This window comes from Capra hircus, chromosome 23 (assembly GCF_001704415.2).
Source record: "Capra hircus breed San Clemente chromosome 23, ASM170441v1, whole genome shotgun sequence".
Taxonomy (NCBI): domain Eukaryota; kingdom Metazoa; phylum Chordata; class Mammalia; order Artiodactyla; family Bovidae; genus Capra; species Capra hircus.
In genome coordinates, this window is record NC_030830.1 from 13,125,622 (window position 1) to 13,150,477 (window position 24,856).

The window sequence follows — 24,856 nt, forward strand, 5'->3', positions numbered from 1 at the left end:
ACCAGTGCTCCTCTAATGTGTAATGATATTCTAAGGCTTTTGTATAACTCACTGTAGTTTGAAGAATCAGAGGGGGAGGTTTGATTTTTACATGGAAACATAGTTTCATTAATAAATATGTATTTTGTACGTAGTCCTATTTCTATCACTCTGTGTATGTGTCTATTTATATATACACATATTCCAGGGGTTGGTACGTTTCTGCTTGTAAATGACCATTATAATTGGATTCCTGATATGTTGACAGATTGGGTTTTCTAGTATGTATGGGTGGGATGTTTTTCCTCAGCTCTAATAATGTTCAATGCAGTTAGCCCTGTGAGATTTGGAAAAGATTATTTGCTCCTGAAAAATCCAAAAGAACATTGAATGTTAATTCAACAAGTATAGCAATTATTGTTCAAAACATGCCTTTTTCATATAGGTTTGTCAGTATTATGAATTCACAAGTATGCATAGTGAATTATATAAAGCAAACTAGCTTTAGGTTCCATACTTTGTAATGTGTAATAATTTTAGCTAATAAAATGGTTTAGTAACATTCTTTACTGAATTAGATCAAGTGTAAAAACCAGCACAGAATCAGGGTTTTGTAGCTGATTTATAAATAACTGCTGAAAGCCTCAGGCTTAAAATTAAATTTGGTTTAACAGGATGAATTTTATGTGACACTTGTAACAACTTAGAGAGAAGTTTATTAAAGATAGTTAATAAGCCCACTGAGACATATTTGACCATTATTTAAAGGAGATGAAATGTGAATTTACATTGAAAATTGGAAAGATAAAAGATCTCTGGAAATAGAACATTTGAGTGTGTCCCATTCTACATATAAGGCAATCTTCTTTTTTCATCCTTGCATTAAAACCATACATTTCTGTTTTAATCACTTACATCTTTATTTCTGTCTCCTCAGAGGTCTCATGTTATTATCAGTTGACCTGGCCATCCTGAGCATTGTTGTTTCCAACTGTTCCTATTAATACTTCTTCCTCTTATTATGTGTGATTGAAAAAGTGAAAGGTGCTCTGTTGTGTCTGACTCTTTGCGACCCCATGGACTATATAGTCCATGGAATTCTTCAGGCCAGAGTATTGAAGTGGGTAGCTGTTCCTTTCTCCAGGGAATCTTTCCAACCCAGGGATCGAACCCAGGTCTCCCACACTGCAGGTGGATTCTTTACCAGCTAAGCCACAAGAGAAGCCCAACAATACTGGAGTGGGTAGCCTATTCCTTCCCCAGGGGATCTTCCCTACCCAGGAATTGAACCATGGTCTCCTGCATTGCAGGCAGATTCTTTACCACCTGAGCTATCAGGAAGGCCTGTTGAAATGATGTAAAAATTAATATTTTACTCGGCTTTTCTTTCAAATTCTGTTGTCCTGTTTTCTTTTCTTCCTCTCCTTCTCTTTAGCCACAAAGGGTGATGAAATTCACAGTAGTCACAAAATAAATCAGTATTCATTGAACGGTGTTCTCTTTCCGTTACAGTGCTAGGCATCAGTGACCATCCAGAAGGAATTGAACAGAGAAGCCATGTGTGAGTGTCTATTGGTGGTCCATGTGGCTTGGTCCCTTCAGAAGTATAGCATGTTCATTTTCAATATAAATTTGCTCTCAGAGTTTCCTTTTTGCCTTCCAGATTTTTATTCCTTGAGCATGTTTCCCTTTTTTCCTATCTTTCTGTCCCATAGATAAACCTTGTTTAAGACATCTTCAGTTTTATTCTTTATTTTGCCAAATTTCAGTTTGTTTTAGAGGGTAATACTGATACCTACTCATATAATGGGTAGTGATTTATATTAATATTAAGAGCATATGTGTTTATTCTGTGGTCTATAGATATAAGGAGTTAATTTGATGCAGCAATTCTGTTTGCAAAAAGATTTTTAAAAGAGATGATATATAACAGGTGTAAAAGTTTTATACTGCTAGCCTGTTTTTATTTTTATTTTTAATAATCATTATGTGATTGAATTTCCTTTCTTTCATCTTTGGCCAGATATAATGAAGGGCTTTTATATTATTTTCTACTTTATTTTTAGTGTAGTACATTTTTTCAATTAAAAAAAAAAAAACCCAGACTATTGTTAGGTCTGCTGCTCTTTAATGAATCATTGGATTGGAAAATAACTCATTATATCATCAGGCAGAGATATGTTCCTTTATTTGCATGTAGATAGTGGAGATGAATAATTTATCAAATGTTATTAGTACGGGCTCATATTGCTGAAGTCTCAGCAGGATATAATGAAATTTGTCTCATGCTAGTATGAAAATAGCATGCCTTTGCATAGTCATTATTGAACTTTTGGCATCTCTCAGAACTATTATGTTATCATGCCAATCTTGCTCACCTCTTCATTAACTGGACTTGTGATGGAAGAGTTGAACTTATCTTGGAAATCTGTGAAATCTGGTATGCCAAATGCTTGCCTGAGTCGAGCTATGTTTCTCCATCAGAGCAAGAATTTTCAGAGTAAATGAAGTACTTAATGTTTCTTATTAAAGTGATTAGCACAAAAAGGCTATGACTAATGGTTTTATTACTTCTAGTCCTGAAAAGCTATCTGAACAGGAGATGTTTAAGCAATATAGCTTTCTGAATTGAGGGATGATGAAACATACGTATAATTGCTTATATGAGTCTTATATCTGTGCTAATTATGTATTTGAAGTTATTTTAAATAATTGCTTTTAAAAATTTGGCTTTGATTAGCTTGTGGCATGACTGTATGTGAAGGTCAACAAATCTCCCCACAAGCAGCAATAAAACTGGACAAGTGGTCGAAAACAAACCATTCTGTCACTGTGGAAACTGACCAATAGCAGTCAGCAAACTGAGAAGTGTGTCTTTGTGTGAACAACTGAACTTTGGGTAAAAACAGTGCGAGTCTAAGGTGTTTGTGCTTTTGGTAAGAACAGTGTGAGTCTAAGGTGGTACTGTTATTTTCTTTCCTCAGCTCCATAGGCAAGGTTGTTCACCTAGGGCAGAGCAGGTTGTGAAAACCAGCAGCTTCACTGCTGCACCAAGAAGCCTCAGTTGACTTGAAGAACTGTTTAGACTTTAATGGCAAGTGGCTAGGGGTGAGTAGGTTTGGTGGGGGAGGCGGGGAGGGGGCGGTGGTAGGTAGGGGATGGAGTGTCTCTGACTCTATATACCTGAAGTTGTAGCTTGTTTGGCAGAAGTAGTAGACAGACAGACTAGCCATGGCTTTAGCAGAGACTTCTGGGAAGTGAGACAGAGAGAGGATGCTTGATAACTCTTCACAGACTGAAAGTTGATTAGAGGGTACATATGCCTAGCAGGGACCAGAGCGGGCCCAAGCCACTTAAACTTACCTGTCTGCTGGAGCTTGCATGCTCACCCTGAGAAGATGGGAGAGGGCCCAAAAATGTCCAGGAGAAAGTAAAAGGTGGGGCAGACTTGAAAATGGCCCTAACATTGAATGTTCTCAGCTGACACACAGATTAGTCAACAACACATAGTTAGGAATTTTACTGGCTTAAGGTGTTTGAGCATATATTGACTAGTCCTTCAGTTAGCTTTGCTATGCAGATACAGAATTGATTGCTAGAAAGTTAGTCTGGGGACATAAAAGCCAAAAAAACCAAGAAGGGAGATCAATGGCCATTCATTGTAGAGACATAGAATTCATAGATTTAGTCCAGGTGAATTACTAAACAAAGACAGCAGTAACCTTTAGGGGATAAATGTGAATTGAGAATTGCTGCAATATATTACCTAAAATTTCTAATATTTAATAAAATATTATAATAGATACAAAGAAACCAAATATACATGTAAGTGAGCCACTTTGCTATGTAGCAGACATTAAACACAACTTTGTAAATCAACTATGCTTCAATGAAAGGAAACAAAACCAAGTATAACCATAATCAAGGTGGGACAAAGCAGTAAGTATCTATTGTCTTTGGCCAGAAATGTTGGATTTAGAAGACAGAGACTTGATAGAACTAAGTGAAGTGATGTTAAAAGGCTTATGAAAACGATGATGACAATGACTTGAATAAAGAATTACCAAATAATGGAAATTATATGAGAACCAGGAGGAAATCTGGAGTTGAAAAGTACAGTAGCTGAAGTGAAACATGCATTAGCGAGGCTCAACTGCAGATCTGAGATGGCAGAAGAAGAACATTTGTGGATAGATGAAGAGAAAGACCTGACTTGGGTAGAAGAGCAGATGAAAAATGAGAAGGGCCTCAGAGACCAGTGGGACATCCGGCACACCAACAGATGTATCATCATGGGAGTCACAAAAGAATCCAGTAAAAAAGCAATAACAGCAACAACAAGCTTCCCAAAGTTGATGAAAACTGTTACTTAGCTTTTTGGATCCAACAGTGAGTTCATGTGGAAAAATCCCAGAGATCTGCACCTATGCACATCATAGTCATTGTTGAAAGAGAGGGAAAAACTTTATTGCATAAGACAAGTGACATATTAATACTATGTGTAGGAGAACAACAAGATTAATGGTTGACTTCTCATCAGAAGCAACAGAGGTCAAAGATAGTGGAGTGATGCATTCGGTACTCAGAGAACAAAACTGTCAACTAAGATTTTTACTCAGAGAACAAAACTGTCAACTAAGATTTCTATACCTAGCAAAAGTATCCTTCACAAATAACAGCAAACCAAAGACATTTCCAAATAACATTTTTTCTTGGTTTACAAGAACTATTAAAGATAATTTTTCAGGCAGAAAGTAGTGCCAACTGGAAATTCCCAGGAGGAAATGAAGAGTGCTAGAAGTGGTGATTATGTGGGTAAATATATTGTACTCTGTACATAGATATTTTTAACATTTAAAAAAAAACATGCAGTTGTATAAAACAACAATTCTAGTATTATATTTTTGAGTTTATACAACTATTTGAGGGCTGCCCTGGTGCCTCAGATGGTAAAGAATCTGCCTGCAATGCAACGGACCCTGCTTTGATCCCTGGGTTTGGAAGATCCCTTAGAGAAGAGAATGAAAGGGAAGGGAATGACTGGCCACTCTCTCCAGTATTCTTGCCTAAAGAATTCCATGGACAGAGGAACTTGGCGGGCTACAGTCCATGGGGTCGCAAAGATTCAGACACGACTGAGCAACTAACACTTTCACAGCAGTATATGTTAATATATGTGATGACAATAGCACAAAGGAGGAAGAAGGAAAAGAAATGAAGCTGGGACAGTTGAATATCTGTGTGCAAAAATAAAGTTAGACCTTTATTAAAAAAAAGTAACACAGTGGGCCCTAGACCCAATTATTAGAGTGAAAATGATAAAACTTGTAGAAGAAAATGCAGGAGAAATCTTTGGGCTCTCGGTCTAGTCAGAGAGTTCTTAGATATGACACCCAAAGCATGAGCTATAAAATAAAATATAGTAAGTTGAGCTTCATTAAATTTAAAAAAGCTTCAGTTTTCAAAATATGCCATCATGAAAGTGAAACTGTAAGCCACAGACTGAGAAAATATTTACAAATCATATATGTCATAAAGGTCATATAACCAGAATATGTAAAGAATTCTTGTAATTCAATAATAAGACAAACACTACAACTAAAATATTGGCAAAATACATTTGCACTGGTGAGGGTTCCCCAGAGAAAGAGAGCCCAGTAGGGTGTTTGTGTGTGTGTAAAGGCATGTCTTATTATGTTACATGCTCCCACCATCAAGGAGGCTGAGAATTCCCAATAGTCAACAAGGTGAAGACTTCAGAGAGCTGATGTGTAGTTCTGGTCCAAGCCCAAAGGCCAGGGAATCAGGAGAGTTGACGGTGTAAGTTCTGGTAAGCAATTGGGAAGGCATGAGACCCCAGAAGAGCTAATATTTCATTCTGAGTCTGAAGGCTGGCAAAGACCAATTAGTCAGCTCAGTAGTCAGGTGGGAGAAGTTTCCTCTTACTCAGCCTTTTTGTTCTATTCAAGTCTTTGATTAATTGCATTATGCCTACCAGTGTTAGGCTGAGCAATCTGCTTTACTCAAGTCTACTAATTCAATATCAGTCTCATCTGGAAACACCCCCACAGACACACCCAAAATAGTGTTTGGCTAAATGTCTGGGGACCCTGTGGCCCAGTCAACTTGACATATAAAATTAACCATCACAACATATTACCAATTGGGAGTACAGTTGGCTAATCACATGAAAAAGTGCTCAGTATCCTTATCATCATGGAATGCAGTCACTCAAAGCACAATAATATACCACAACATGCCCACTAGAATAGCTGTTCTCAGAAGTTACAGTATGAGGTCTTGGTGATGTGGAGAAACTCAAACCCTCATACATTGCTGGTGGGATATAAAATGGTAGCACTTCTTTCAAAAACAGTTTTTTCTTATAAAATTTAAATTTATAGCATAACCCACAATTTTTCTAGATATCTATCCAAGAGAAATGAACACATATATCTGCATGAAGATCTGTATTCAGATATAGAAGCTTTATTATAAAAGGTGTTAATTGGAAACAGTCCAAATGTTCATCAGCTGGTTGATAGATTAACAAAATGTATCTTTGGTTTGGGAGCAGGGATAGACTATAAATAAGCTTGAGGGAATTTTGGAGGTGATGTTCTAAATGTTCTAAAAATGGGTCATGATGACTGTACAGCTGTATAAGTTCATTTAAAATTGTTGAATTGTGTATGTACAATGGGTGAGTTATATAGGATGTACCTCAGTGCTATTATTAAAAAATTGTATGTATGTGTATAAATAAAATGGCAAAATAATAATTAGGAAATATCAAGCAGATGGAAATTCTTTGTTCAGTTCTTCCAACTTGTCTGTAAGTCTACAGTTAATTCAGAATTTTAATGGGTCTTAGTGTTCTGATTCTTTTGTAATGGTTTTTGGAAAATTGTTTAAAAACTTTTTTTTTCTTAAAAATCCAACCCTCATGTGTCATTTTATCTCAGCTTTTTATTTTTTACTTCTTTGATTGACAGTTTGCCTTGAGCAGATGATCTGTTTTGCACTTGGCCTTCAGGACCAAGTAAACCCTTCCTACTTCCTGTACATGTCTGTGTTAGACCACTCAGACCTGTGGAATGACGCTCTGAAGATATTCCTATTTCTCTCATCAGTGCAGTATAAATGTGCAAATATTCTAAGCAAGGCGCTTATGACTGGAGGACTTGACCACAGCTGTCTTTCCCTTTGGTAGTATTACTTAGGGTCAATGATCATATCTTCTCTGGGTCATTTTTGTTTGTTTTCATAAAAGAAAAAGTTAAATGCAAATATCAACACATTCGTTGAAAGCAGTAAATTAAAGTGATGTTGTGTGACTCATGCTCACATATATTTATGTGCTTTATTTGAAGGTCACTCTGTGAGACTGTTGGGTCAGAAAAAGGATAATGGAAAACGTTTGGGGGGAGCACGACTGGATTTGCCAAAGATTAGGAAGAATCCACTGATAGAAATCATTTCCATCAATACGGGGTAAGCTTCTCTTGCACTCACTCATTAAACATTCAGTGTACTCTAGTTTTTAGTCTGTTTTTTTTTTTTCCTAGCTATATGATATAGGAAAGTAATTGAACATTTCCATGGGAAAGAAAAATAAAAAATGAATTTTTTAAAGAATCATACCTGAATATCATTCCCTCTAAGATGTTCCCTGTGCACAGTTACACTTATATTTGCAGCAAGGGTTTTTGTCTTTATGAAGATAAAAAATAAAAAAATTAACATTATTCTAACTTCTCCTTTTTGGTTAGAAACACGGATTTTATTTTTCAGCTCTGCCCTTGGATAAAATCTTTTTAAGAAGAGTATTACATTTTGTAAAATGGTTACTACACCCATCATCTTTGACTATTTTTTGAGTGGGTTTTATAGTAAATATTGCCCAAGATCCTAACCATATTCTGATTCTTAACTATCTGAAATGAAGGTTTTTCAGTGTTACTTTTATGAGCCTTAAACTGCAAATAAATACACGTTGTGACTGGATATCAAGTACTCTGAGTTCCATGTTGATCTGAAGTTCTGCCTGACTCTTAATTCCTGGGATAACGAGTGATACTTGGTTTTATTTCCTTTTGTTTAAATTATGACTGCATCTGATAAAGTTACTTATTTCCCACTTTGATCTACATTATCATAGGCTGATAATAAACTTAAATTTAAACATCAAGGGGTCCCTCCATTTATGCATCTGCCTCACATTTCCCACAGATTTAAGCCTTCCTGCTCCTTTAAAATTTTATCTTCCTTCCCTCTTTTAAAAAATTGTTCTTTACCTGCCCTTTGCTTTCTTCATGCCTTTTCCCATTGAGAACAGGTGAACTTATCTTTCCTGCTTCAGCATCTTCCTGCCTCTTTCCTAGCCCGTGCCATCCTTTACCCCTACACTATGGCAAGTGTCTTGTCACTGGTCATCTTTGCTCTTGTCTCATCACCTTCTGGTTCATCCCACCACTGCAGCCAAAGACCAGGGAATGTTGATTTTTCCCTAAAAGCCCTGGGGGACTTTCAGCTGACTTTGTGAACTTGTCCAGGACTAACTCTGGCTCTCAGTGTGGAAGATTCAGAACCCCGCCACCGCCCCAAGCAAGTCTTACTATTCTCCCCTCACTGTCCTGCTGACAGTGTTGTGTGCCCCTTTCTGTGGGTGGCTGCTTGTCCCTCCCTCATGACTGAAGGCCTTCCTCTGCACCTGCAGCATTCCCTGTCTGCCTTGACTGTGGCACTTTTCAGAATGTATACTTTATATTTTCTACCGCATCGTGAGCATCCTGAGTTTAGAAAGTATTTCAGTTGTCACTGTTACTACCTCTGACTTCAGTGTCTAGTACAAAGTGAGTACTCGATAAATGTTGAATTAATGTTGTATTTTTAAATTATTTCTGATTTATTTGGCTATACATTTTTCAAAATTTCCCATAGGTAGCCATTGTAAATGCATGACGTTAAAAATTTCTTCCCCTATATTATAATTTAACATTTTCTTCTCTTGGACTTAATGTTTCTTAAAATGAGGCTTGCTGGATATTTCCTTTCACTGTCTCATCTTCTTACATCTCTCTTATTACTGTATAGGATTGCCCCTTAGTAAGTAAATAAGCAAACATTCTTCCACTATTAAGAGGATTCAGTTCATACTGTCACTCCTTGAGGTAAGAGTTTCTAAACTTTTCCGACTGCTAATCATTCTTCAGAGTCAATTGGAGCCTTATCACTTGTTCCCAGATGAAAGTATCTCTGTGAGTGTTTGTCAACGATATCACTCTTAACATCTTTACCTTGATTTTTTTTTAAACCTCTGATAGAGCTCATAGCTTTTTTTTTTGTTTATATTTAAATATTTTAAGAGTTCTATGAGTAATTATTTCTTTCAAATGAAAATGATTACCTCCATCAAAATCTTATGCTTTTCAAAGTTTTATGGCTTTCAAATTAAATATGGATATACAAGTTTCATTTAAATGTTGTATTTATCAGTTAGGGAAAGGATTCATTTGTAACAAATTTCATTCCATGTATTGGTAAATTATCAAAGTGACTGTTAAACTCTACAGTTTTACAGTTCTAAATTAAAATGTAAAAGGGGTATATTGGTTGCTTTAGCCAAGGAACAAATTGAAACTCTCAGATCATGCTAGATTGTGGATGAGCTGAGACGACTATTTATTTGATCATGTTGTGTATAATATGAGTACCTTTATTTCTTAAATAGCACTTATCTTTTCCTTCTATACTGTCCCAATTTTATGTTCAGTTATTTATCCTTGCTGTATTGCATGTATAAATTTGGTCCACTCTGTTCCTTGTCCCAATTTACAGTGTCCTTTTTTTTTTTGAGATGAACCTTTTGAGGTTAGCTGCCCCTTGTCCAATGTCACTCTTGTTTCTAGACTGTCCCTTATGGGGTAAGGACTCCTTGTAGACATAAATAGGCACATGTTGTCTAATAGGATGATAAAACTATATGGATATGACTCAATACAAGTAAGAATAAAATTAATCATTGCATTGGAAAAGACTCTGATGCTGGGAGGGATTGGGGGCAGGAGGAGAAGGGGACGACAGAGGATGAGATGGCTGGATGGCATGACTGACTCGATGGACATGAGTCTGAGTGAACTCCGGGGATTGGTGATGGACAGGGAGGCCTGGCGTGCTGTGATTCATGGGGTCGCAAAGAGTCAGACACAACTGAGCAACTGAACCGAATGTATGTGTCAATGCCAAAGAATATTCAAACTACCATACAATTGGGCTCATTTCACATGCTAGCAAGGCAATGCTCAAAAATCCTTTAAGCTAAACTTCAGCAGTACATGAACCGAGAACTTCCAGATGTACAAGCTGGATTTAGAAAAGGCAGAGGAACCAGAGATCAAGTTGCCAACATTCATTGGATCATAGAGAAAGCAAGGGATTTCCAGAAAAACATCTATTTCTTTCACTACACTAAAGCCTTTGACTGTGTGGATCACAACAAACTGTGGAAAATTCTTAAAGAGATGGGGATACCAGACCAACTTACCTGTCTCCTGAGAAACCTGTCTTCTGTATGAGGGTCAAGAAGTAACGGTTAGAACCGGACATGGAACAGCAGACTGGTTCCAAATTGGAAAAGGAGTATGACTGAACAATAACAACAGCAATGTATGTTAAGTGCTTAATACGTGCCAGACACAATTCTGTGAAATGTGTATTTTCTCCTGTATTTAATCCTCAGAACAGCCCAGGAGATTTTTTTAGTAGATGAGGAAACTAGGTTACAGAGAGTTTGGTGACTTCACATTGTCCTGCAGCTAGTAGGTGGCTGAGACTGTGACTTATCCACTATTCCCATCAGATATTTTTGTGGGTTCATAGGAACAAGGAGTCATATTAAGTGAGGGGACAGAATAATCTTTGCATTATAATAACATTTGAAATGCTATAGACATACACACACACACACTCTCTCTCTCTCCCTCCCTCCCTCCCTCCCTCCCTCCCTCCCTCCCTCCCTCCCTCCCTCTCTCTCTCTCCCCACATCAGTATTTGTAGGCCACCCATGTTTCTTGCCTGTGGTTCTGATAGCAACCTAACCAGGAAGGAACAAGTGCCTGGGTGGTAGTTTCGGGAATGAAAAGCTAGGGAGGCAGAACTGTGAAATGGTTAAGGAGATGGGCTTTGGCATTCTTCAGTGGATTTATTTGTTACCATGGAGCTAGAAGTTCCAAAGAGCGTTTGGAGGTAGAAGTACAAGGCTGAAAAGAAGCCTTAGTTGGAGGGGTGAGAATTGAGGTCATTGAAGGTGAATGGTCAGTGCCTGTGTACAGAAAATAAGAGAGAGGAATTATTTATGAAGTAGAACTAGTCAGAGGTGAAGGTTTTATGAATGTGTAATGTCTAACTATTACTTCTGATTCCTTAAGGAGAAGTAATACTGGGATTGTTGTTGCTCTTCAGTTGCCAAGTCCTGTCCAACTGTTTGCAAACCTATGAACTGCAGCCTGTCCTTCACTATCTCCTGGATTTCTCAAACTCATGTCCATTGAGTCAGTGATGCAGTCCAACTATCTCATCCTCTGTCGCCCCCTTCTCTTCTCGCCCTCAATCTTCCCCAGCATCAGGGTCTTTTTCAATGAGTTAGCTCTTCGCATCAGGTGAATAAAGTTTGGAGCCTCAGCATCAATCCTTTCAATGAATATTTAGGGTGAGTTTCCTTTAGGATTGACTGGTTTGATCTCTTTGTTCTACAAGCATCTCTTAAGAATCTTCTCCAGGTACCACAATTCAAAGACATCAGTTCTTCAATGCTCAGCCTTCTTTATGGTCCAGCTCTCACATCTGTACATGACTACTGGAAAAACCATAGCTTTGACTAAACTGACCTTTGTCCGCAGAGTAAGGTCTTTGCTTTTTAATATGCTGTCTAGGTTTGTCACAGCTTTCCTTCCAAGGGGCAAGTGTCTTAATTTCATAGGTGAACCACTTTGAAAGAGTGGGAAAATTAGAAATCTTGTTAGAAATTAGTGGACTTTGCTAAATGATGATTACTCTTTGGAGGAGTTCAACTATAAAGTGAGAGAGATGGTCTTTAGAAAGATTTTTCTGAGCTTGTTTATAGAGGCAGAGAGGTGAGGATTAGAAATATATGGACAGGAGAAACTGAACAGGAACAGTTGTGAACATAGGTAGACAGGTAAGTGCTGGGAGAAAGATGCTTTCATAATTCCTTAGAGATAGGATTTAAGGACGTAAGTTTGGTTGTAGAACTTATCTCTTCATTTTTCTTAAAGATTTTCACTGATTTAGAAAAAGATGTTCAGTCTCTCCATGTCATCAGGTGGGATGGAGGGTGGCAGTTCTGTGTCACACCCCTTATCCTTTGGTTGATATGTTAATGTCGTGGTCTCTTTTTGATGCTACTGACTTCAGATACAGCCAGTGCTCAATTAGAATAACCCTCACCTTCAAGGATTTATCACTTTTCTTCTTCCCCTCTTTTCTGCCTTTGATGGTAGTGTTCAGCTGATATTCTACTCTTGGCATTTTTTAAAAACTGGAATCCATATGCAATCTGAGATTCTATTTAAATATTTGGCCAGAAATAATCTTGTTTCTGAGGATATATTTAATGAAATTTGAAGATTCATCCAGAGTGTTTTTTGTTTCTAATTTTTGTTTCCCCTTCATTAAATTCATGGAGTGAGGTCATGGTTCTGACACACGAGAGAGTAGGAAATCTCTGGGTATTTATGTAGAAGTGTATCAACCAAGTGTTCTGGTCAGTATAATGGGGAATCAACATGCGCATAAAAGGAAGAAGTATGCTCAGGTTGAAAAGCTCAGTGTTTTGTCCAGGGACCCCATTTGTGTGATTGCTTATTTATCTTTCAGTAGTGAGAATGGAGTGTGGAGATAGACGGTAGTGCTGGGGACAAAAAGTTAAAAATCAGAAATTGGGCCATAAAGAAAATCTCTGGTTCATTTTGCCTTCTCTGTCACTATTAAAGTCATCGTTTTTGACAATCCCTTGGCAATTTTTGTTCTTCCAAAGCCAGGAGTTGGATGCTGCTCAGCGGTTCTGATATGTCATTTTTTAGACTACTATCAAATTATCCCCAATTTGAAGGGATAATCCTCCACAGGGCTAAACACATCTTAGAAAATACCCTCTGACCCTGTAATACTTTACTGATACTTTCTCTTTTAAAATTTATCTTGTCTTTCTTGTTATTTGCCATCTGCCAGACATAAAATGATGGTATATGGGAACTTTTAAGGGGAATCTAATTTTTTTGAGATTACATGCTTAAATTTATTTTTATTTTTAAAGTATCTGTTATTTCCCCTTTCTGCCCCATGACACTTCAGCTTTGGGAAAATAAACTAATTCGGATGTTTTAACTTTTTTCTGTAATGTCCAGAATTTATAAGTCCCTATTCCAGAGCTAGATAGGTAGGTGACTGAATGAATGAAAGAGCAAAAATGCAAATTTCTCTCATACAAGTGATCTTATTTTTAGAGAAACAGAATTACTAATAACATTTGGTTATCTTTCTGGTTCTAATGGTAAAACATGAAGTAGTTATTAACTTGATATAATCACAATGCATTTGAAAATACAATGATTATTACCACATTACCAGGTATTGTGTTAGATATTATGACATATACAAAGATAAACATTTCCGGAGTCAACAGGTGACCAGTACAGACTGAAATAATCTAAAACATATGGCTCTAAATCAGAGTAAATAGCAGCTCCTTTGTGGGGAGCTTATTCTGTTCCATATTCTGGGGAATGAGTGCTCATAAGTTCCAGCATGACCCTTGTCTAGGAGTGAGGGTACACAGCAGTGAGTCCTGAGACCTCTGAAGGTAAGAGATGTGAGACACTCAGTTTTCCTCTTACTGCCCTTCTGTGAGATGTGACAGCCACACAGGAAAATGGTTGTCTTTTCCTTGACCTTTGTCATCAAACGAGACTACTGCCCTTATCAGTACAGACGTGGAAAATGTAAACCTCAAATGCTGGTTTTTAATGTTACTTTTAAATTATAGCTTTCAGAAAATAATGTTCTGTTAAAAAAACTTTTTGGAGGTATTTAATTGTAAGTGTTCTTATAAAGCTTGAATTAAGGTTCCAAAGAGATCCTTGGAGGTTGAATATATGCAGTATCACACTTGTGTTAGGCTGAATCTTTCTAATATTTTGTAAGTTGTTAATATCTTAGCATGGTGTCGATAAATAAGATGTTCTTTTTTGCTCAGTTATACTGTACTGTTCTGTTCACATGTCTTGATTGTATTAACCATGTCCCTATTCTGAATCTGCTCTCCTGAGAAAAGTTCCCTAAGCCTGGTGCCATCCTCAGAGACATTCAGGTCCTGACACCTTTCTCTAGGAGACTGTATCTCAAGATAAAACACGCTCCAAAAAGAATTCAGCAGACTTAATAGTCACTCATTTACTTAAAATTTATGAGTCGGTATCATTTTTTTACATTTAGACCACTGATTGACTATAAATTAATGTAAGTCAATTTTGTCCTGTGTAACTCTAGAGGTCTTTTGATGGACAGTAGTAGCTACCAGTGAGGATTAGTTTGCTTTCTACAACCTAGCTGTCAGGTTATAATGAAAGCAAGTCCCAAGGCAAAATCTGCAATGAGAGTTTAAGTAAGCTGGCACCTTCTACCTGTTCTGGGTGATTAAATCAGACCTTGCAGGAAAGGGTCCCTTGAGTCAGATGAGACAGTATGATTAGCCTCAGGCAGCCAGAATCCTCTACCCAGTGTCTAGAGTGAGTGTCAAGGAGGGACCAAGACAGAATAGTGTCCTTAAGGGTCAAACTGTTTCCATTGTTTCCCCATCTATTTGCCATGAAGTGACGGGACGGGATACCATGATCTTTGTTTTTTGAATGTTGAGTTATAAGCCAACTTTTTCACTCTTTTCTTTCACTTTCATCAAGAGGTTCGTTAGTTCTTCACTTTCTGCCATAAGGATGGTGTCATCTGCATACCTGAGGTTATTGATATTTCTCCTCGCAGTCTTGATTTCAGCTTGTGCTTCATCCAGCCTGGTATTTCACATGATGTACTCTGCATGTAAGTTAAATAAGCATGGTGACAATAAACAGCCTTGATGTACTCCTTTCCCTATTTGGAGCCAGTATGTTGTTCCATGTCCAGTTCTAACTCCTGCCTACAGATTTCTTAGGAGGCAGGTCAGGTGGTCTGGTATTCCTATCTCTTGAAGAATTTTCCACGTTCTTTTGTGATCCACAATTAAAGACTTTTGCCTAGTCAATAAAATGGAAGCAGATGTTTTTCTGGAACTCTCTTGCTTTTTTGATGATCCAGCGAATGTTGGCAATTTGATCTCTGGCTCCTCTGCCTTTTCTAAATCCAGCTTGAACATCTGAAGTTCACAGTTCAAGTACTGTTGAAGCCTTGCTTGGAGAGTTTGAGCATTACTTTGCTAGCTTATGAGATGAGTGCAATTGTGTGGTAGTTTGAACATACTTTGACATTGCCTTTTTTTGGGATTGGAATGAAAACTGACCTTTTCCAGTCCTGTGGCCATTGCTGATTTTTCCAAATTTGCTGGCATATTGAGTGCATCACTTTCACAGCCTCATCTTTTAGGATTTGAAATAGCTCAACTGGAATTCCATCACCTCCACTAGCTTTGTTCGTACTGAAGCTTCCTAAGGCCCACTTGACTTCACACTCAAGAATGTCTGACTCTAGGTTAGTGATCACACCATGTGGTTATCTTGGTCATGAAGATCTCTTTTGTATAGTTCTTCCGTGTATTCTTACCATCTCTTCTCAATATCGTCTGCTTCTCTTAGGTCCATACTGTTTCTGTCCTTTATTGTGCCCATCTTTCCATGAAATATTCCATTGGCATCTCTAATTTTCTTGAAGAGATCTCTAGTCTTTCCCATGCTATTGTTTTCCTCTTATTTCTTTTCACTAATCACTGAGGAAGGCTTTCTTATCTCTCCTTGCTATTCTTTGGAATTTTCCATTCAAATGGGTATATCTTTCCTTTTCTCCTTTGTCTTTAGCTTCTTTTCTTTTCTCAGATATTTGTAAGGCCTCCTCAGACAACCATTTTGCCTTTTTGCATTTCTTTTTCTTGGGGATGGTCTTGATCACTACCTCTTGTACAATATCACAAACCTCCGTCCATTGTTTTTCAGGCTCTCTGTCTATCAGCTCTGATCCCTTGAATCTATTTCTCACTTCCACTGTATAATCATAAGGGATTTGATTTAGGTCATACCTGAATGGTCTAGCGGTTTTCCCTACTTTCTTCATTTTAAGTCTGAATTTAGCAATAAGGAGTTCATGATCTGAGCCACAGTCAGCTCCTGGTCTTGTTTTTGCAGACTGTATAGAGCGTCTCCATCTTTGAGTGCAAAGAATATAATCAGTCTGATTTTGGTATTGACCATCTGGTGAAGTCCTTGTGTAGTGTCATCTCTTGTGTTGTTGGAAGAGGGTGTTTACTATGATCAGTGTGTTCTCTTGGCAAAACTCTGTTACCCTTTGACCTGCTTCATCTTGTACTACAAGGTCAAATTTGCCTGTTACTCCCGGTATCTCTTGACTTCCTACTTTTGCATTCAAGTCCCCTGTAAAGAAAAGGACATCGTTTTGAGGTGTTAGTTCTAGGAGGTCTTGTAGGTTTTCATAAAAGCACTCAAGTTCAGCTTCTTCAGCAACTTGGTTGGGGCATAGACTTGGATTAATGTGATATTGAATGGTTTGCCTTGGAAACAAACAGATCATTCTGTCATTTTTGAAATTGCACTCAAGTACTGCATTTCGACTCTTGTTGACTATGAGGGCTACTCCATTTCTTCTAAGGGATTCTTGCCCACAGTAGTAGATATAATGGTCATCTGAACTAAATTCGCCTGTTCCAGTCCATTTTTGTTCACTGATTCCTAAGATGTTGATGTTCACTCTTGCTGTCTCCTCTTTGACCACTTCCAATTTACCTTGATTCATGGACCTAACATTCCAGGTTCCTATGCAGTATCGTTCTTTATAGCATCGCACTTTACTTCCATCACAGGTGGCATCCACAACTTTGCGTTGTTTTTACTTTGGTTCATCTCTTCATTCTTTCTGGAGTGACTTCTGTATTCTTCTCCAGTGGCATATTGGGCCCCTACCAACCTGGAGAGTTCATCTTTTGGTGTCATATCTTTTTGCCTTTTTGTACTGTTTATGGGGTTCTCAAGGCAAGAATGATGAAGTGGTTTGCCATTCCCTTGTCCTGTGGACCATGTTTTGTCAGAACTCTCCACCATGACTCGTCCATCTTGGGTGGCCCTACATGACATGGATCATAGTTTCATTGAGTTAGACAAGGCTGTGCTCTGTGTGATCAGTTTGATTAGTTTTCTGTGATTGTGGTTTTCATTCTTTCTGCCCTCTGAGGGATAAGGATAAGAGGCTTATGGAAGCTTCCTGATGGGAGAGACTGACTGAGGGGGAAATTGGGTCTTGTTCTGATGGGCGGGGCTGTTCTCAGTAAATCTTTAATCCAATTTTCTGTTTATGGGCAGGACTGTGTTCCCTCCCAATTGCTTGACCTGAGACCAAACTATGGTGAAGGTAATGAAGAAAATGGTGACCTCCTTTAAAAGGTATTGCTGCAGTTGGTGACAGCAGCCATGAAATTAAAAGATGCTTACTCCTAGAAGAAAAGCTATGACCAACCTAGACAGCATATTAAAAAGCAGAGACATTACTCTGCTAATACAGGTCCATCTAGTCAAAGCTGTGGTTTTTCCAGTAGTCATGTTATGGATGTGAGGTTTGGACTATAAAGAAAGCTGAACACTGAAGAATTGATGCTTTTGAACTGTGGTGTTGGAGAAGACTCTTGAGAGTCCCTTGGACTTCAAGGAGATCCAACCAGTCCATCTTAAAGGAGATCAGTCCTGAATATTCATTGGAAGGACTGATGCTGAAGCTGAAACTCCAATACTTTGGTCACCTGATGTGAAGAACTGACTCATTTGAAAAGACCCTGATGCTGGGAAAGATTGAGGGCAAGAGAAGTGGACAACAGAAGATGAAATGGTTGGATGGCATCACTGACTCAATGAACATGAGTTTGAGCAAGCTCCAGGAGTTGATGATGGACAGGAAAGCGTGGCATGCTTCAATCCAAGGGGTTCCCAAGAGTTGGATGTAAGTGAGTGAGTGAGCTGAACAGGACTGGACTGAACTGAATGGTCCAAGACAGTGCTACCCGAAGTGTGATCTGTGGACTAGTGCTGGCTTGTTAACAACTGTGGATGGCTTGTCTGTGACAATTATAGAACTTGAGAGCAGGCACCTTAGAAACTATTAAGATGGTTTAACGTTGCTCTGATGTCTTATAATTCCTTTTCATTGTATTTTACAAAAATACTGGTTCACAAGAGGTTGGAAACACAAATCCTGGTCTGTCACTACAATTTGATAAATATCAATCTCAGCTAGGGTGTTGCAAGATTCTTTACCCTCTTTCGGCAAAACGTTTCAGCCAGTTGGCTCATCTTGAGAGTCACTGATTTCAGTAATGTGATCCCATTTCTACTATCTTTTGTGCTGATCAGTAAGCACTTGTGTTTAGTAGTTAGCCATTACTTTCAGAAATGAAAATTTATTTCTGTCATTTATTATGCTAATTTGAAAAGCCTGTGCTGTTGACCAAAGATAAAAGACAGCTAAAATGTATCAATTATCTCTGGAAGGTAATCTTTTTAATTAAGTACCAGCAAAAGGAGTCTGTTCTCAGTTGTATCTTAAAATAACTCATACAGTTTTATGTTACACCCTTGACATTAGGGTTTTCGAAAGTAACTTATAGAAGTCCTAGCAGGGCCACGTGAATCTTGAAACTGAAGGTTGTAACTATTCTTTTGGCACATCTCTGAAGTCAGTAGATAAATGTTATTATTCTTGTGCTTCTGCAAGCTTATGGAGGCCAGGAAATATCTCTTAGTAATGAGCCTGGAATGTGGCTCCAGTGTATTCCAGAGAAGATAGAGTTTATGGTTCATCGAAGGGACCTCTGTGCTTGGGGTTTAGAGTCATAGACACTGTTATTTTCTAGCTCCATGACTCAGCTATGTTGGGTAACTTCTAAGAGCAGATCTCTTTTGTAAGTTGGACATATACTACGTGCTGTAGACGTAGCCTGACACATCATGGGCATTTCAATAAGTGTTTTCCGTAGTATTATGATCTTGCTGTATCCTGTTCTCTGTCAGCATTCTCCAAGCCACCTCCCCCATCCTTTCTCTTCACCCTTTGTGCTTTTTTGGCTGGAAAGGTGCTGGTACTAGAATTTAAGGTTAGGAGTTTATCTGAGAATCATCAGCTCCTCAACTTCCTGTTTCACTTGTTGAGTTTTAAGTGAATGTTTGATAAATAAATGGAAAAAAAAAAAAAACCTAATCTTAGTCTCACCCATAGCTTGTATAGCAGTGTTACTCAAAATATTCACTTCATAAGCATTTTAGTATTTCAGTGACAGCAGGATTACTTAAATGCAGGAAGTTCTTTGGCTGAGCTGGAATATAATTCTAATTATTTCTCTCTGGCTATAGATGATTGTTTTGTAGAGAAAAAATGTTAATTTGGACCATGAATGAAGTGAAACTTATCTCAAAAAATTAAATGTGTGAAATTGAAGCATTCATGTCAATTTTGAACTTGTTACATTTTTGCTTTTATCCCATAACTAGTTGTCCTGAAATTTGCAGCTTTTTTTCATATCATCAGTGAAATCCCCAGATACCTTATTTCCACTTAACTATTGTGCAAATAAAATTTTAAAGTAATCTTATTTTTAGTGCATCATAAAAACTGTATTTGGGCAAGATCATTTATAAGAACAGTGGATGGCACTATTGGCTTATATCTGTGAAATGATTATCATTAAGTTGCAGAATTTTGAAATGCAAGGTTTAATAAATGGCTTTAAGTGGCCCAGTTAAAAATTTGAGGCAGTGTTAGGGTGTAGATTTGTTCTTAAATTTTGTAACTTCTTTTTTATGTATCATTATTTTACATAAACTTTGAAATGAATATACAACTCTTTTAGTAATTATATATAATGGCTGATTTTTAAAAGCCATTTCAAGTTCTAGCATGTTACAGTCTATAACATCATTGTAACTAAAAAGTGCATCTTCCTTACTATATTTCTCTGATCAACAAAATTGTTTAGTTTGATGAAGCTAGAAGAACTCTGAATTTGAATAAAAAAGCAAAATTTAAAAGTACTCAAATTTTAGCAAGGAGATTAAACCCCAAGGAGATGAGGACATAAAAGAAATCAACCCTGGATATTCATTGTAAGGACTGATGCTGAAGCTGAAGCTCCAGTACTTTGACCACCTGACATAAACAGCTGGCTCATTGGAAAAGACCTTGATGCTGGGAAAGATTGAAGACAGGAGGAATAGGGGACGACAGAGGATGAGATGGTTGGATGGCATCACCAACTCAATGGACATGGATTTGAGCAAATTCTGGGAGATAGTGAAGAACAGGGAAGCCTGGTGTGCTGCAGTCCATGGGGTCACAAAGAGTCAGACATGACTGAGCAACTGAGGAACAACAAATTTCAATACATTGTTAAAGAAACCTCAAAGTTAATTGAATAGAATGGTTCACAATTTTTTTTCAGGTTTGGAGATTGTATAGTGAGGATATACATTAGTTATAGATAGTTACACATGCTTTTATAGCTTAGGAGGTTTATTATTTTATTTCATATATAGAAGTCTTTTATATTTGTTCTTTAAGAAAACTGAAGAACCCTATTTTTGGACATTGATTTATTCAACAAACATGGCTGAACATTTATTAAGTGCAGAGAGTGAAAGGTGTGTTAGTTTGGTGTCTGCCCTTAAGAATTCCATGGGAGAGAGAGTGAAACAAGCATGGAACATTTAAATGGTAATGTTGTGAGTACAGCAGTACAGGAGTGAACAGAGTTGTTTACGAGCATGATGGATTGTTTGAATGAGTTAGAAGGCGCTTCCCTGAAAAGTGAATCCTGTCTCTCAAAGTGTATCTCATAGGTGGGTTCAAAAGCAGTTTAAGCAGGCACCCCCTCCTACTACCATGAACAGTGGTATTGACTTGTGAAAGGCAGTGTCTCATACAGAGAATGATGAGTGGATCAGTGTGGTGGTATTTTGAGTAAGGGAATGGTAGGAGAAAGGCTAAGAAGAGAAAGCTTGAGATTTCTTGGGTTCAAATATGGCCTCATCATTTTATCATTTGCTTTGTGATATTGTATGTTATTCAGCCCCTCTATAGATCTCAATTTTCTCATCTATCAGTTCAGTTCAGTCGCTCAGTTGTGTCTAACTCTTTGCGACCCCATGGACTGCAGCACACAGTCCATAGGCTCACCTATAAAAGGGGGTAGTAATTGTGTTGTGAGAATTTAAAGTGATCATATGTTTAAAGTAGTTAACACAGCGCGTAGCATGTAGTATCTGTTCATGCAATGATAATTGTTTACTGCTATCCGAAGAACAGATGCTTCCAAACTGTGGTTCTAGAGAAGACTCTTGAAAGTCTCTTGGACTGCAAGGAGATCAAACCAGTTGACCCTCAAGGAAATCAACCCTGAATATTCATTGAAAGGACTGATGCTGAAGCTCCAATACTTTGGCTACCTGAGGGGAACAGCTAACTTATTGGAAAAGATCCTGATGCTGGGAAAGATTAAAGGCAAGAGGAGAAAGGGACAGCAGAGGATGAGATGGTTGGATGGCATCACCAACTTAGTAGACATGAATTTAAGCAAACTCTGGGAGATAGTGAAGGACAGTGAAGCCTAGCGTCCTGCGGTCCATGGTCGCAAAAGAGTTGGATCTGACTTGGTGACTGAACAGCAACAACAGTCACAACTACACAGAAGCTAGACCTCTGGCTTCACTAGACTACAGTTTCCTTAAGACCATGGAGGAGTAAGTGACTGCGTTGTAACTTAAACCACATCATCTAACCAGTTCTTTTCCCAGTAAACCACAGGCTCACTGGCTTCCAGCATAGTTTTCTGTTTTTCCTTGCATTGGAACCATAGTTGTTTAGTTAGCAGAAAGTGAAGCCAGTCTACAGGATAGTCATCTAAACTCAAAAAAGATGCTCTGGGCCCTGTGATTTTATGAGGAGAATGGAAAACATGGGCTGTCAAGTGAAGATGGACTGGGAGAATTTCTGCTGTTAGGTTTTACTGTGTCAGATACCTCTTAAGACACATTAAGTTTATCCAGTGGGACAGAATCTGAGATTCCTATTCTGATGTGTAAAGGCTAGGACCGCTCAGTCATACAGATTTAGAGATGGGTGATAAGTATGCATTCCTCTCTGGTTGGTTGGTTGGTTTTTTGTTGTTGTTGTTGTTTGTTTGGTTGGTTGGTTTTTAAATCAGTGCTTGAGTTAGGGTGCACTTTGTTGCTGTTCAGTTGCTAAGCTGTGCCCAACTCTTTGCGACCCCATGGATCCTAGCCCACCAGAATCCTCTGTCCATAGGATTTCCCAGGCAAGAATACTGGAGTCCGTTGCCATTTCCTTTTCCAAGGGCTCTTCCCCACACAGGGCTTGAACCTGCCTCTCCTGCATTGGCAGGCATATTACCACTGAGCCACTTGGAAAGTCCAGGCTGCACGTAAAAGGGCGCAATAGGACTGGATGATGGATGTTCCCAAAGCACTGCCATTTGTCAATTTTCCTGTTGCTTCAGGAAAACTTGTTTTCCAGTCTTGTCAGGAAGGGGAGAATAACCCCAATACTTGGGTTGCTCAACTTTAATGAAGTATAATTGAACACATATGTAATAAAAGCCTGTCAGTTTTTTCAATACAAAAATAATATATATTTTATATTTATTTCTGAAACTGCTTTATTTTTATTCTGTTATATCTCAGCAGGGTAGCACACCAGTTGTTTTATTTTTGCTAACCCTAACAAAGCAGAATGTTTTGTTTGGCTTTTTAAAAAGGCAGTAGTGCATGTAGTTAAGACCTTTACTTTATCTGATGAAGTCATCTCTGAGGAATGTCTGTTTTTCTGTAAATCCACTAAGGAAATGGGATTTAAGGCGAGGTCATCTTTTAAAATCCTGGTTTTCTATTTTTAAACAATGTGTATAGGTCTGTGATTTGTAATGTGTATTTTTTGGTTCCTTTTAAGTTGTCCTTAACATATTAATGGTGAGAGATAATGCAGATTTCAGAAAATCTTTGTACCTTGCACAGTACCTTTTATATGTTGTTCCATTATTGCTCTTGAGGAAAACAAACTGTCTGAAATGAGATTTTTTAGTCTGTTCTCTTCCTTCCCCACTTCCTTTGCCCCATCTCTGTTTCTCTCCTCTACCCCTTCTATAAATTTTTGGGAACAAGGTATGTATGGATGGATCAATTTATTTCGGACTGATAATCCTTCTGACTGAACAATATCCCTAGCCATTACTGATGATCATATACTTTATTCATTGGTTTGTTCATATATTCGTTTGTTTATTCTTCACTTCAGTTATTCAGCAAACATCTACAGGTGTCTGTATGTATCAAATCCTCTACTAAATGCAGTGAAAGAAACAAGGTTTACCTATTTTATCACTGGCCCATGAGTCTTTTATTACTAATGTAGTTTAGTTAACTGATAAGTAACCCTGTTTTAATCTTCGCTGAATATAATAATCATCAGATTTTTTAATACGTGAGACAAAGAGCTGTGTGCCTAGAAATGGCTGCAAAAATAAAGAATGAATAGAACAGAACTTGTCTCATATATGATGGCTGAAAATGGATTTGTACAACAGTAGGATATCACTTTTGTAACAAGTCAACTGGGTAGGCCTCTTTGGTAAATTGATTACTGTTGAGAATTGTGTCATCTGTTGCCACATACTGTTTTCACTCTGGAATTCAGGAAACCTGTGATCTTTTGAATGTTGATCCTCTGCCTACTCTGTGAAACACCTGATTTCACTTCTAAAGAATGAAACTGTTAAGACCTCTTTTTGCTTCCTCCAACTTCTCTCTCATTCTTATTTCTACTATTATGTTTATTTTTCCATTTTACTACCATAATTGTCAATAACATGCAAAGTAAGAAGCAAAACAATAACAATAAAAGCAAACAAAACTTTGAAAAATGTTCACGTATTTTTCTTTTGGTGCATCTCATGGCTTGTAGGATCTTAGTTCCCTGACCAGGGATTGAACCCAAGCCCTGGCAATGAAAGCCTCAATGCTTAACCATTAGGCTGCCAGGGAACTCCCCACATTTTTTTTTCATGTTTAAAATAAGTATCACTGTGTCCAATGCCTATGAGGAGAGAGTGAGAATGAGGTTCTATTGGTGCTGAAAGCAAATTTTAGTAATATTTAGTGACACCTGATGGTTGCTACATGGTGACTGGCATACTGCAAGTCTTATGTGTAACTGAGTTGACTTAAACTTACATATTTTGCTTTTTACACTAAAATTTTGAATAATACATCTTCTTAATTTTATTGTGACTTTGCTGTTAAATTTTCTATTTGCAATATGACTAATACAATTTAATACTCCACTAACTTTAAATTCAGTGATAGATTTTCAAAGGTGAATGATAAAAATAAGAATAATACAGATATTTCAGGATTTCTTTTTATAAAGTTTTAATTGGGTTATCTTATTTTTGTATACCCTAATTCAGAATCCAAATGTGGGTAAAATTCATATGTAGAGTACTTTTCTGATATATTTTAAAAATGCTTATTTGAAGCAGCATCACTGTGACTTGCCTAATTTTTTAGTTTCATCATCTTTTTTGCTTGTA

General features: G+C 37.7%; 1 protein-coding gene across 5 annotated transcripts in view; it reads left to right on the top strand.

The window, feature by feature from the left end:
• CDKAL1 (CDK5 regulatory subunit associated protein 1 like 1) overlaps positions 1–24,856 on the top strand; it is a 607,581-nt gene that overhangs the window by 208,071 nt on the left and 374,654 nt on the right. For all 5 annotated transcript variants that reach the window (XM_018039026.1, XM_018039029.1, XM_018039027.1 and 2 more), the window contains one exon: positions 7,353–7,473. In XM_018039026.1, coding sequence (XP_017894515.1) covers positions 7,353–7,473 — 121 coding nt within the window. The remainder of the gene's footprint in view (positions 1–7,352; positions 7,474–24,856) is intronic.